The 14,482-nt window shown below is 36.2% G+C and overlaps 2 protein-coding genes across 3 annotated transcripts; one reads left to right on the top strand and one right to left on the bottom strand.

The window, feature by feature from the left end:
- Nucleotides 1–6,206: 6,206 nt before the first annotated feature.
- LOC129739952 (ER membrane protein complex subunit 7 homolog) lies at nucleotides 6,207–7,626 on the top strand. The gene is made up of 2 exons (XM_055731518.1): nucleotides 6,207–6,866; nucleotides 7,298–7,626. The coding sequence occupies exons 1-2, from the start codon at nucleotides 6,303–6,305 to the stop codon at nucleotides 7,436–7,438; spliced, it is 705 nt and encodes a 234-aa protein (XP_055587493.1). The 5' UTR covers nucleotides 6,207–6,302; the 3' UTR covers nucleotides 7,439–7,626.
- Nucleotides 7,627–7,699: 73 nt separating this feature from the next.
- LOC129739947 (src substrate cortactin) lies at nucleotides 7,700–13,502 on the bottom strand. 2 transcript variants are annotated; one of them, XM_055731503.1, is made up of 6 exons: nucleotides 13,269–13,502; nucleotides 12,448–13,139; nucleotides 12,267–12,377; nucleotides 11,446–11,703; nucleotides 10,865–11,383; nucleotides 7,700–8,793 (listed from the first exon to the last, which is right to left on the bottom strand). In XM_055731503.1, the coding sequence occupies exons 2-6, from the start codon at nucleotides 13,129–13,131 to the stop codon at nucleotides 8,713–8,715; spliced, it is 1,653 nt and encodes a 550-aa protein (XP_055587478.1). In that variant the 5' UTR covers nucleotides 13,132–13,139; nucleotides 13,269–13,502; the 3' UTR covers nucleotides 7,700–8,712. The 2 variants fall into 2 exon arrangements, with proteins under 2 accessions (XP_055587478.1, XP_055587479.1); XM_055731504.1 differs by lacking the exon at nucleotides 12,267–12,377.
- Nucleotides 13,503–14,482: the final 980 nt, after the last annotated feature.

Here is a 14,482-nt window from a genome sequence, read left to right as displayed (position 1 = left end):
TAATGGTTCAATATGGCCGAGCGTGTAAAATCATTCGTCTAAGATGACAATAAACAAATCAATTAGTTAATATTTCAAATTTAAAAAAATCCGGCTATACTGGAAGAAGTCCCAATTGGCTCAAAGTAAGAAATAAATTGTAATAATTTAAAACATTATACAGATCTCTCATTTTGTATATATTTTTTTATAATCCTAAGATTTAAAAAAAATCTAAATTAAAATGCGCGCCTATTGCCAATTTTTTTTATACATCGGATTATCCCGATCCGAATACATGTGGGAGAGCTTATGATAAATATTAAAGTTAGGCAATTTTTTGTTTGACAATATTCGAATATGTATTCATTTTTCTTTAAACATCAACATACGAGCACGCATTAACAAAAAATTCCGGTCGTTCTTACACGCACCACCCGCTTCGTCGACTTCTAGACTACTTTAGCCGTACTTTTCAATTTTCTGATCGTCTTCTTTCATTTTATTTTAGAAAACTTCAGATTCTGCTGGTTGGATAGCTCTATTTTTCGAAGCAAAAGCTATGTTCTAAGACTTTAGTACACATCCGCTAAGCAAATGTTTATTCATACCAAACTAAGCAAATGCTTTGGACTTTTGCTTTGATTGATTTCGAGCTAAGTAAAAGCTACCGAAGCAATTGCTAAACCTTATGCATACCACTTAAGACCATGGTTTTAATATGGTTTTAATATAACCGAACAATGGTCTTCAGTTTAACAATGAGTTTCATCGTTATATCGAAATATTTTAAACCATATTTTAATTGTGAATGTACCAAAATTTTCAAAGTAACCGTGCGTAAGAGCATCTGTATTCGTGGTCTATTCTTGGGTCTAATTTATACAAGAATTGAACCAAAGAAATTAGATCCGATCCAATGAAAAAACTGGCAACTGCATGCACTCGTGTTCCATTAACTGTCAAACGGTTTAGAACAGCTTCAAATTGGATCCAAATCTTATCAGTTTTGGATCAATCCTTATACCAGCTCTAAAAAAAGTTGAGTTGAAACTGGTATAATGGATCACCAGTGCGGTTGCTCGGGTTGGAATTTGGGTCTAAACCGGTTGTTTGGACCAGGGATACAGGTGCTCTAAAGTTCATAGTTTTTTTTTTGTAATATTTCATAGTAGACAAATTTGACAAAAGTATGATATCACAATAACTTTCCTGTGATATTTATTGTTACAATGTACTTCATGGTTAAATGAAGTCATAATCAGTCTAATCACTGATTATAGTAATCAGAGGGCATCTGGCACAGGGGTGCCAGGTGGTTTTGACAAAAATCAGGCCACCGCGATGAAAAAAAAACAGGATTTTTCAGGACACCATTAAATTGATGAGAATAACATGCAGCTTTGCGTTGATTGCATAACTAAAGGTGAAATACAGGTGCTGAAGACGCCTCAAATGATGAAATTATGCAACTCAAACAAGAAGAACTTAGGATTGTATACCGATTGGCATAAAGTCATTTGGCATAAAGCCGTTTGGCATAACGCCGTTTGGCATAAAGCCGTTTGGCATAATAGTCGTTTGGCATAATGGTCAATGGTCATTTGGCATAATGGCCGTTTGGCATAACGGCCGTTTGGCATAACGGTCATTTGGCATAAAATATTGTATTTACTTTGGGCATGAAGATGGGGCCATCCTAAAATAATGGAAAATAATGGTTCGAACTAAAATGATGTATGGTCCTTACGCTTCGCGTTGCGGACCGGGCTAGGGGATTGTCCCTAGCATTGGGTAAACCTAGAAACACCTATGCCAAATGACCATTATGCCAAATGACTTTATGCCAAACGACTTTTATGCCAAACGGCGTTATGCCAAACGGTTTTATGCCAAATGACTTTAGGCCAAACGGCGTAGGACCGAACTTAGGCTGGCCTTAAGTCAATATCGGAAAACACTATTTAGATATCATTTGAACTAAAGATTATCATCGGTAAAACTGGTTGAACTATTTTAGAGCATCTGTATTCGTGGTCTATTCTTGGGTCTAATTTATACAAGAATTGAACCAAAGAAATTAGATCCGATGCAATGAAAAACTGGCAACTGCACTCGTGTTCCATTAACTGTCAAACGGTTCAGAACTGCGTCAAATTGGATCCAAATCTCATCAGTTTTGGATCAATCCTTAGAGCACCTGTATCCGTGGTCCAAACAGCCGGTTTAGACCCAAATTCCCACCCGAGCAACCGCACTGGTGATCCATTATACCAGTTTCAACACAACTTTTTTTAGAGCTGGTATAAGGATTGATCCAAAACTGATGAGATTTGGATCCAATTTGACGCAGTTCTTAACCGTTTGACAGGTAATGGAACACGAGTGCAGTTGTCAGTTTTTTGATTGGATCGGATCTAATTTCTTTGATTCAATTCTTGTATAAATTAGACCCTAGAATAGACCACGAATACAGATGCTCTTATATCAGCTCTAAAAAAAGTTGAGTTGAAACTGGTATAATGGACCAGTGCGGTTGCTCGGATCGGAATTTTGGGTCTAAACCGGCTGTTTGGACCACGGATTCAGGTGCTCTTATTACAGATTTGTTTGATTTTCTCACCATTTAACATAAAATTCAGTTATAGTCTAGATATTTTTTAAAAATCAGGACAAACAGGAAATTTTAAAGGTAATCTTTGTAATTTTCAAAAAATCAGGACGGCCTCTCGAAAATCAGGACAAATCCTGAAAAATCAGGACACGTGACACCCCTGCAGCCGAATTCCGGGCAAAAAATGTCGTGAAAGAAAAGAAATTATTGAAGACGTTTTTAAAATTTTCTTATCTTGGAATTCCGGTGAATTTAAAGAAGACATTTTTTGACGTTTAAAAAAGAAAACATGATTTTCAATCTCTTCGGAATTTTTTCGTTGTGATATTGTCTTAGATTGACATTCCGATCAATTCAAAGAAGACATTTTTTGACGTTTGAAATAGAAAACGAGATTTTTAATTTCTTCGGCATTTTTGCTTCGGAAATTTAAAAAGACATTTCTTTTCAGTGAGGATTTTTTCTAAATTAAACGTTAATACCTATTAAAACTTAAAAATAATGGAGCAGATGATTGTATCATATTACTATGCAAAAAAATGGTATAAACGCCAAGAATAAATCGAACTACTTCGGCATCGTCGTTATTTGAGAGATATTAGTAATCCATTTGATATTTCGGATGGAAATTTCGAAAAACTCTTTCGAATGCCAAAATGTTTGGCTGAGAAGTTTATTAACTTATTGGATCAACTATTGAACGCTATCCCATTGAAGGATGAAAGAACAACAACAATTCCGGTACATTTACAAGTTCTAACAACATTGCGATATCTTGGCTCAGGTAATCGATTAAACCTAATTAATTGTACTTCGTCAAATTCTGTGGTAAAATTATTAACATCGTCACCTATCAACACATCCGATTGTTTACAAACAAGTAACATTTCTAGCTTTTCATATTTAATTGCATGCACGGTTGTGAGCAAGATTTGAAATATTTTATCTAGCAATATTGAACATTGCTGTTATAAATAGTTTTCAGTTTTCAGTTTCAAATATAATTTTTATCTAATTACCATGCCCAATATCGGGAAACAAACAAACATGGGAGAAAGACGGTGCGAACAATAAGTCTTCTTCTTCTTCTTCTTCTTCGTTTTAATGTTTTGGCCAGAGAACGTTACTCTATAACACCACTAACTTGACTATGACTATTTTTTCGTGTTTAATGTTGCCAATTATTTTTAGATTTTAAGTTTCGTTTTTTCAAGGAAAGATAGGACCTCTTTCATACGATTTTCATCGAAGTCTCGAAATAGCTCGAGAAGATTAGTAAATTTATCCCAATCGTAGTAATTGCGTAGATGATTGAATTTAATACAATATAAGATGATATGTTCGCTTGTAAAGGGTTCACACTACGAAAAAAATCTGTAAAATCACATCACATGTGATGTAAATAAAAAGAAGCATCATATATGACGGAATTTTCAGTGCTAGTTGGAAATTGCACGCCAGTAAAATTTTGCAACGTGTAAAATTAAAAATGATGTAAAATTTTGCATCGTGTAAAATAAAAAAGATGTAATTATAAAATCACTGAATATTGAAAGAAAAACTTTCCAATTGGAATTTGTTTTGTTTTATTTATGGATAATATGATTCAATAATGGAATTTTCTCATTTAAAAAATAAAATGCTTCTATAATTTATATTATGCATTTTATTAGGTGCCAAAATTTTTTATCTTACAAATATTTTTTATAACTTTTATTCTCTTCCCCGAAGTACCGGATCCAAAGTTTAATTACGGGGAACCGCTTCTACACAGAAAAAAAATCTGAATCCTTAACAACACTGAAATTGAAAAACCTTTAATATTACATGACGTTGAACGCGATTTATTGATGTAAATTTATGGATTGAAAAAAGTTGAATCCATAATAGCACTGAATTTTAACGACATGAATATTACTTGACACGGAACGCGATTATTTTATGTAAATTTCCATCACATATGATGTAAATAAAAAGAAGCATCACATATGACGGGATTTTCAGTGCGAATTAAATATTACACGTCTTAAATATTTACATGTCTTTCAAATTTTACACGTCTGTTGAAATTCATAGACGTGTAATATTCAACTCGCTCTGAAAATTCCAACTTGTGTGATGCTTTTTTTTTCGTTACATCATATATGCTGTAATTTTACAAATGAAGCCATGGAGTTTATTTAATATTACATTACACTGAACGTGATAATGTCATGTAAAAATAAAACTGTCAAAAACAGAAACACAAATGTAAACAGAGTGTTTAGTCAAGTCTTGAACCAAAGTATTTTGTTAAAGCAGTTAGCTTCTCAGTCCATCGATATCGTTGGTTCCGGATATCTCCAAAAAGCAGCGGCAGCGGAAGTGGTTCTGGAAGCGGCCCACACTACTTTGTTTAGATCCGGTACTTCGAAAGAAAGTGAAAGTTGGTGAAAGTGCCTTTTAAAATTAATGAATCATTAAAATATGTTTGTAGATTAATAAAATATATGAAATTTATTAATAAAAGATTGTTTCTTGTAAAAAGATGAAAAAACTCCATTGAATCTGGTCAATAAAAAAGTAAATAAAACAAATTCCAATAGGATTTTTCCAGAATTCAGTGGCTTTGAAATTTACATCACTTTCATATTACACGCTGCATAATATTACAGGCGTGTAATGTATAACTGGCACTGAAAATTCCGTCATTTATGATGCTTCTTTTTATTTACATCATATGTGATGTAATTTTCCAGATTTTTTTGGTAGTGTGTAGAACCGCATCCCTGCTTCTCAAAGATCTCCGGACACCATCAAAACCGATTAACTTACTCGCGCGCGGGGAAAATGCTTATACAAAATACTTTGATGCAACAATTCACTTAACAGTTTGTTTACATTTGTCTGGTTCTGTTCTTGGCAGTTTATAATTTTACATGATATTATCACGTTCAGTGTATTGTAATATTGATTAAATTCAAATTCAATGTCCTTATAACATTCCGTGTCGTGTAATTTTAAGAAATTTCTAATTCAGTGTTGTTGAGAATCTTGTGTGAACAAAAAAAATTGAAAATTACATCATATATGATGTAAAGAAAAAAAAGCATCACATATGATGGAATGTTCAGTGCGAGTTGAATATTACACGTCTGTAAATTTCGACTAACATGTAAAATATGAGGCATGTAAAATATTTAAGACGTGTAATCTTCAACTCGCACTGAAAGTTCCGTCATATGTGATGCTTCTTTTTATTTACATCATATGTGATATAAATTTACATCTAATAATCGCGTTCCGTGTCGAGTAATATTTTTGTCATTAGAATTCAGTGCTGTTAAGGATTCAAATTTTTTTTATTTTGTAAATTTACATTAATAAATCGCGTTCCACGTCATGTAATTATAAAGGTTTTCTTTTTCAGTGTTGTTAAGGATTCAGATTTTTTTTCTGTGTAGGCGATTCGCTATCAAAAAGCGCTCCGTCTCCACCCCCCACCAATGAGAAACTTTTGGAACCCCTCGCCTACTTTTCCTCAATACGCAACCACCCGTAACTGTAGGCACGCTGATCCCAGGGGGAGACTGACAGCATGTCACAGCAAAAACTTTGACATTCATCATTTTTCTGGTCCTCTTCGGTCCTTTCTTCGCACAGTGCCTGATTCATTATTGACTTTCGTCGGAGAATTTTATTGAAAAATTAACCCGTGAAAAAACCAGTGATGTTGCTAAAATTAGTAATGACCTTGGGGACTTTCTGTTTCCTGGTCCACGCCGAGTCCGCCTTGGACGAGTTTGACGAAACAGGACGCTACATTATTGAAGGTAAAGTCTACCCTCCGGAGCTGTTCGGTGGCTCGGATCTGAGCTGGCAGGTCGACACTCAAATTTCGATCAATGGAGGAGAGTACAAAGGATTCCTCAAGGATGACGGTTCCTTCATTATCAGCTCGGTCCCATCGGGTAGTTATGTCGTCGAGATCTTGAACCCCGACTACTACTACGAATCGGTACGAGTGGAGATCAATCCGAAAGGAAAATTCCGGGCACGGAAACTCAACTATGTGCAACCGTCCCAGGTTGTGCAGGTTCCCTACCCATTGAAATTGAAAGCTCTCACCCGGTTCCGATTCTTTGCCCAGCGAGAACAGTGGAAGATTACCGACTTCCTGTTCAATCCCATGGTACTGATGATGATTTTGCCACTATTCATTATGCTGGTGCTGCCTAAGATGATGAGCGATCCGGAAACGAAGAAGGAGATGGAGAACCTGAACCTTTCGAAGGTATGTGAATTTTTATTAGGTACATATCTTGATATTATAATATCAAGGTATTATTAACGGTTTTTCAATCGTTCTATGATCTAGTTTCTATCATTTCATTTGAGGTTCGGAAGATTGTTTTGACGGGTTTTAAAACTTGTCACTGTTTCGAATTTCGTGAAATGGAATAGCTTTCCAATAAGATGTTGATTTTTTGTCTGCTGTTTTGACCCATCACAAGACTAACATTTGAATCCCGGAAAATCGTTATTGCTTTGTAATTAAAATTGAATACTTATCTGCACTAATGATGTTTTTTTTTATTTTCTCAATGTTTCGATTTCAATACTGTTTTTATTATTATATTTCAATCAGGAAAATGGGAAAAGTTTTCCCATAAAACGCATATAACATTTTTATGACGTTTTTTACATTTTATCTCATCAAAACAGATGACCAACGATATGCCAGAAATCAGTGAAATGATCACTTCCTTCTTCACGGGTGGCGCATCCGGTGGTGCCGGTGCGTCTGCCAAGGACAAGGAGAAGTCCAAATCGGCGACAGGTAAGCAGAACAAGAAAAAAAATTAAGATTGCTCTTGTGCGGAGTTTCCATTGCCACATTTCATAGAAACAGCCGGGGATGACTTTTGTTCTACGTTTGTTCTTTAAATGTTAGATGGAAGCGATTTCGCTTTAGTTGATGAAATACTGATTACAAAAGAAAAAATACAAAGCTTAGTAAGTAAAATAGATTAATTCATTCGCATTCGCGCTAATCTGTAGAAAAGTTTCGATGGTAGAAAATTTGAGAACGCCACAGGCTTTCGGAACAAGTCTAAACACTATCTGTTATATATTTTCATAAACATTATTGTTTTATTATTTTTAGATTGTTCTCTTTAGTTATAAACTTTAATGATAATTGTTTTACGGTTGAGTGTTGGAAGAAATGTTGCATTTTGGTGATACTGAAATATCACTAAATTAAATTTTGTTCAAGTTTTTCAAGTCATTCTATTGCTAAACGATTTTATACCTTTTTCAGATTTAAAATTCCAGACTACATTTTTTCCATTTTTTATAGGAATTTCATGGGGTAAATGCGATCATTTTTCCTCAGAAACGATGAACGATCAGTTAAAATAGGAAGAGTTCAATGCTTGCACTTTATTAGCATAGTCTAAAAGGGACAATTACATTGAGACATTCCGATATTTTGCGTCCGCTAACTATCTATTTTATTTGTTTTTCGCTTTTTGAAATTGTCTGTACTTTTGTTTTTCAAACGTGCACCATTTTTCTTTGCTTAGAAAAGGGTATAAATGAATAAGTTGTTGAGTAAATTAAAAAAAATGATCTAAGATAAATAAATCGCAAGGAATGTTACGGATTCTCGCCTTCATACTTGCGTAGATGGAAATGCATTTCAACCAAACGTTTATCGATACGAATTGAGGCCCTCCAGAGTCAGAGGGAGATAAGTGCCAAAATCATTGATTTTGATGTAAGTTTATCAATCAATCTTATCTACATCTGGTGCATTTTTTCTACACTTTCATTAAGACTGCTCGAATTAAAAACAATATATGAAAAATCGAACACTTTGACAACTTTAAATCACGTTTTCTCGAAACTATCATTTGGGCTCTTATCCCACTCTGATTCTGAGGGCCTCAATTGAAAAGAAACTATTAAAATGGTTGTATTAGTATAATTTTTGCACATTTCACAACAGAAAATCTGTTTTCGTTGATACACTAAGCACACATTAAAAAAAATCTCCACGTAAATAATACGAATACCTTTTCGTTTAGGGAAACAATTTCGGGAAAATCATCGTTTTTGTGTACCTAAGTCGATTTCTACTGGATCAGTTGCACGTAGTTTGCGGGAAATAGACCGTAGTGGTTGTTGCAGAGTCCTCTCCACCACCCTTCGTCGATCTGGGAGCGAAACGAATCAAACATTCAAAAAACTGTTAGAAGGCATGTATGAGTCATGATCAAGACCAGCTAGAATTACAATAGACCATTTTTGTTGTTGTCAATGTGTAGTAATGAGTCAACGTCGTGAGAAATGTTTAGTCAAAGTGTTGAAACATGGTTTCGTAGCCCGTCAGTTGTTAAATAATATAAATTTCCAGAAATAACTTTTGTGAACAATTTGGAACGGATAAGAATTCGAAGATTCATTTTCAGTTGTTGTCTTTCCCCAGCAATTGAAGAGAGCTTCCAAAAATAAATCGAAATACAACTCGAATGAACGATTGACGAACAACTCATGAAAATTGTCATATTTTGGTCTATATGCAAAAAATATTTTGGTCTATATGCAAATCGGGGGAGACGATGGGAGAATGAATGACTTAATTTTGTTAAACCTTTTGGAGCCTCAATTCGTATTTATTTAAATAGTACTAGCTGATCCCGTACGAAATTCATTTCGCTTTCAATCATTAATACGTCAAGATCAGTTTCGCGTATTGAATCCGATGCTTTTTTCGACAATATTGGATAAAACATTCAACAGTGTTAAAAGACGCCACTTTTTTTTGTCCTTCAACTTGAACTTCAAATTAAGAGGTTTAATGATATCAAAATTACTAAAAGGAATATGCAACTGTTATATCAGCTAGCTTTTTTTATTTGAGAGTATTTTCTTCTCGGTGGATTGCAAAATCACAACATTATAACAGAAACATGTACTATTTGTTTATATGCACGACTCCTCTGCTTGACCTTCACACTAAAGTTGGAAACCAAGTATCAATTGCCACATTCCCCAAAATTATTTTGCAAAATACTGAACTTATAATGTGGACGACTTCTTTTACCGTCCCATGGCTCGAAATTCGATAATTGAATCCAATTTTACCTCCCTCAAAAGTCCCTTGCGGGATATTTCCAATTCAAACTTATTTAATAACGCCAGTAACTTGAAAACAGTGAATAATTAATACAGACCAACCCTTTTGCCGACCCTTGAAATCGCTACCTGAAATCAATTGCTCATTAGTCATAACCCTCATCTGCAGATTTCCAACTAAATCCAATGCATAATCACAACAATACAAAAACAGTGAACAACTAATATGGTAGATCCCTTTCTTGGACCACGGTCCTAAACTTGACATCTGAAATCAATAAGCTTTACTATAAAACTCCCGTGTTCCAATTTTTATTACAATCCTATGCATAATCAAGACAATATCGCAAAACAGTGAACAGATAATATTGGCGAGCCCTGACCCTAAATTTGAAACCTGGAATGGATCACTCATTATGTGCTAATTTTCATCACAATCCGAGTGTAAACAATATTTGTTGTTCTTGTTCGAAAATCTAAAAATATTTTTCATCTTTCCTGGTCCTAAAGACCATCCATGCCAAATTTCAGCTCTCTAGGTCTTAACACATTAAGGACCGCGAAGAAATCTAAGACCAAAAACACCAAAATTTGGCATTCCTTGTCCCGGAAACGACTAGACCAAATTCGTCAAATTTGGTATCTTTGAGTCATCTAAAATGTTGTACACAATAATGTAGCATAAAGTATCTTTATAAAATGTATTCCATTTGAGTTTCGCTTCTCAGTGAAGCGCACTCGCGTCCGTGTTGTTTTCCAATACTTTTGCATACATCTGTTTATAATTTACCAATGTCAGCATCGACAACAAAAAATCACTTCGAAAGAAAAATTAATTTAAGAACACGCTGTAAGACGGCTGAGCCTATAGAGGACAAACAAACATACAAACAAAGAAAAATGGCTTTTTATATAGATTCTGTCTCACGGCATAATTTGATGAATAGAATTCCTCCAAATGAAACGGTCTATGGCAACCATTCTCCAATTCATACGTCATTTATTTAAATGGAAAGTTTTTGTGCCGTGAAATCCTTTCCTTCATTATGTAGCCATAAGAAGAAAGCAAAACTCGCTCGCGCATGGTACAACCAATTGATGAATGGGGAGGTTTGAGTTCTTGAAGTTAAAAAAAAGTACGCTACTTACCATTTCAATATGTGTAATTCTATCATCCGGATCGAAGGATATCTCATCGTCTGCAGCAGCCTGATAGTCGTACAGAGCAAGCGCCTGTATTCCTGGATTATCAGCAGACAGTATGAACTCTTCCGGTTCTTCCTGCTGTTGTTCTTGCGCGGGCTCTGGAGATGTAACAGCGGGTACTGGTTGGGGCTCTGGCTCAGACATCGGCTCCGGAACAACCGGTTGACTTTTAACCGTCACTGGAGCCTGCTCCTCCAGCACAGTCACGATTTCCTCCTTTTGAACTGTAGTTGGAATGACATCCGGTTGAACGACGGTGGCCGATGTTCGAACTGATTGCGGTTGTTCTTCCTTTGGCAGAACAATCGGATCCTTCCGTGGTGCTGGAACCGTTTCAGTCGGGGATTGAGGTTGCTTGTTGAAGTTACTGATCGTGCTTCCCACGCCCTGTTCACGACCCGTATTGATCGGTCCTTTCCGTTCCGGTTTTTTCGGTTCTGTAGGCTCGGCCGTAGGTACATTCTAAAAATATGTAACAATTTAATGAGAGATAACTTCTTATGCAATATTCTACTAAAACGAACCACTCGCTTCGCTGCCTCTTCACGATCTTTTTTGTCCTTCTCTTCGCGTTTTCGTTTTTGTTCTTCAGCCTTCTTGCGATCCTCTTCCTCAGCGACAAGCGCAAAGTTTTCAAACCGTGCTCGAATGTTAGATGGCTTGGCGGATCCAATGTCCGGTTTGGTTTTCGTATAGTTGGTTCCCACTTTGTCCTGCTCTTTAAACCCGAGAGCTGACTTGTCCATGCGGTCGTTCTGGACCCCGAACTTGCCACCGAATCCCTAGAGAAATAAGCAAAACATAATTATTATAGGCGTACACGAACGAGATCAGGTCCTTGTAGTTTTTATGTGTGTTCGAATAACGAAGATCGGTGAAATAAGCACTGTAAAAACCCAGAAATGATTAAATTAGCTCAAAACAATAGCCTAAGTAATCGATCTTTTTTTAAAACCATCACAATATTTAGGCTATTTTCATCCATTAAAATTTCAGTTGTAAGTTGCCAATAGGTGAGAGCGTGGAAATAAAATCAGGCTTATGGAAGAGCGTTAGTTATTAATGCATTTGTTCTCGCTAAAAAAAGATAGGTACCTTCTAACCTCTTTTATTCTAGTTGCATTTTAGGCGTAGAAATTAAAAGCTTTGCTGAAAGTGTTATTCGACTTAAACTTTAACTAGCCATGGTGAATTGTGCACTTAAATCTAAAACTTAGTCTGCAAACAAATAATTTTCCGATTAGAGCAAACTGATTTGTGAGATGAAGTGTGTTGATTTTCCCGACACCATCAAGCATGTTTCAGCCCGTTCAAGCTTAACCATTTTACTTTTCTGAAAACTCACTATCTTATGATCGACTTGGCTTTCGTGAAGTTCGGCTCTTTCGACGTGGTCCCAGCCGTGAGCCGATTTGTCCTTGCGGTCGGTTTGCACACCAAACTTTCCTCCGAATCCCTTTATGTGTTCAGAAATGCTGTAAATTCCATACTTCTAGACTACATGATGCTAAAAACATAATACTTACCACTTTGTGATCGAGTTGACTCTCGTGCTTCTCGGTTGTCTCTACATGATCCCATCCAACGGCGGATTTGTCCTGTCGATCGGCTTGAACTCCAAACTTTCCTCCAAATCCTTTGCTGTAGTCCTTCTGCGAGTCATGCTTCTCCACCTTTTCAACGTGGTCCCAACCTACGGCAGATTTATCAACTCGATCAGCTTGGACTCCAAATTTGCCTCCGAAACCCGTGGCATAGTCCTTTTGAGAACTATGTTTTTCAACCTTTTCTTTGTGCTCCCACCCAGCGGCACATTTGTCAATCCTGTCCGATTGTACCCCAAACTTTCCACCGAATCCGGTCGAGTAATCTTTCTGCGATGCATGTTTTTCGACTTTCTCTAAATGATCATGACCAACGGCAGATTTATCCATACGGTCTTTTTCAAGTCCAAATTTGCCACCATAGCCGTGCGATGACTTCGGACCATCTTTGAGTTTCTTGTCCTGGTCAGCTTTTTCCGTTTCCTGCCTCAACTGTTGCATATCAATGGCTCCCGCACTCCGACCGGAGCCCTCAACCGTCTTGGAACCCCATCGCTGTTCCTGCTCATTGACGTCGTTCACGAAATCTGGATCGGTTTCCCAATCATCGTCACCATCAGGGGCCAAACTAACATCAATATCACGACCGGCTGTCGATTTCCACATAGCTGGAGCTAAAAATAATGGAATACTTATCAGTTTCGAGAGTAATCCCTTTGTTAAAATTAAATGTAAAATATTCTTATTGGGAGGGGTTCCGTAACAAATGACTGCTCTTATCTCGAAACCGCTTGCTGACTCACCAATTCTAAAGTTCCCTTGAATAAAGCTTTTACAAATACTTGGTTTCACAGATGTTTCTCCAATCCCAAATGCACATGAAAAACTTTAACCACTAAACAAAACTAACAAACTGCAATGGACACAATTGCTTGCCCACTTCCGGTTTAGAGAGACGGACAAATTACGGATTGACGAGTATTCGATGGACCACAACCCGACCAACCATGAAAAGGAGAAACAGTAACAACAAATCGGTGTCAAAGATGAATATATATATTCACGCACTGCCTGGCCTCACTGGTTTTGACATTTCGCGATTCCTGTTTTGATTCCTTATTTTCCAATTCTACACGCTGAGGAAGCAAAGCAAACATTTGGATCCTCATTGAATTCTCATTCACACGTTTTTAGCATAAGTTCTCAGCTCAATTTTGAGATAAAAAATAATTTGAAAGAAAATTAGATGTTTTAAGTATCAAATAATGAAAAATCAATCCATTTGTTGGTTAATACAGCTGGAATAAATGGACTTGAACCTAAAAGTTAAACCACTGACCACACTGACTGGATACTCGATTTCGATTTTTGACGCTGCTCGAAAATCACCGAGAATGTCGATATCAGAAATTTTCATGTTCGAATTGCTGCCGCGCAATACCGACGATAGGAGGCTTCTAGCCAAAAACTGAGAGGAATTTGGTTCTAAGTATCATGTCAGTGTGATTAGTGGTTAAACTATTTGACTTTATTTTTATTCCTCGAAAATATCATATCGTCAAAATTTATAATAGTTCAGCCTTTTCTTTCGGAATGTTTTCCGGAGAATTTCCCTATATTGGATTCTTATGTCCCTGAATAGTGTTGTCGTACAAGTATGTGCATTTGTTTACAGTTTCCGGTCAAAATAACAGAAGAAATTTCCGTACAATCGATTCGGCACAGTCGAATTCTTTAGAAGTTTCCACATTTGGACATTCGATGGGATTTATTTTTTGCAATGTAGACGCGCTTTCTCAGAATATTCAATACAAAGTGGGTTGGTCCAGAAGAAACGTGTTGAAGAAGGGTTTTGAAAACATGTTGAAACATTTTAATAAACAAACCTCCTTTTCGAAATTTTTTCGAATTTTCAACTTTCTGTTCATTTCTAAAGAGACAAACATGAGAAACCAAAAAATGCGCTAAATATAATTCACAAAATAAAACCTGGTTTTTTGCTATCCTTGAACTGAGT

This window comes from Uranotaenia lowii, chromosome 1 (genome assembly GCF_029784155.1).
Source record: "Uranotaenia lowii strain MFRU-FL chromosome 1, ASM2978415v1, whole genome shotgun sequence".
Lineage (NCBI taxonomy): Eukaryota > Metazoa > Arthropoda > Insecta > Diptera > Culicidae > Uranotaenia > Uranotaenia lowii.
This window is presented reverse-complemented; position numbering and strand designations above follow the sequence as displayed.

What these genes read in the sequence shown, in the direction of transcription:
- LOC129739952 (XM_055731518.1), top strand. Translation starts at nt 6,303, where the DNA reads ATGTTGCTAAAATTAGTAATGACCTTGGGGACTTTCTGTTTCCTGGTC. An exon ending in AGAACCTGAACCTTTCGAAG is followed by an intron (nt 6,867 to 7,297) that starts GTATGTGAATTT and finishes TCATCAAAACAG; the next exon opens with ATGACCAACGATATGCCAGA.
- LOC129739947 (XM_055731503.1), bottom strand. Translation starts at nt 13,131, where the DNA reads ATGTGGAAATCGACAGCCGGTCGTGATATTGATGTTAGTTTGGCCCCT. An exon ending in AAGAGGCAGCGAAGCGAGTG is followed by an intron (nt 11,384 to 11,445) that starts GTTCGTTTTAGT and finishes ACATATTTTTAG; the next exon opens with AATGTACCTACGGCCGAGCC. An exon ending in GAATTACACATATTGAAATG is followed by an intron (nt 8,794 to 10,864) that starts GTAAGTAGCGTA and finishes TTTCGCTCCCAG; the next exon opens with ATCGACGAAGGGTGGTGGAG.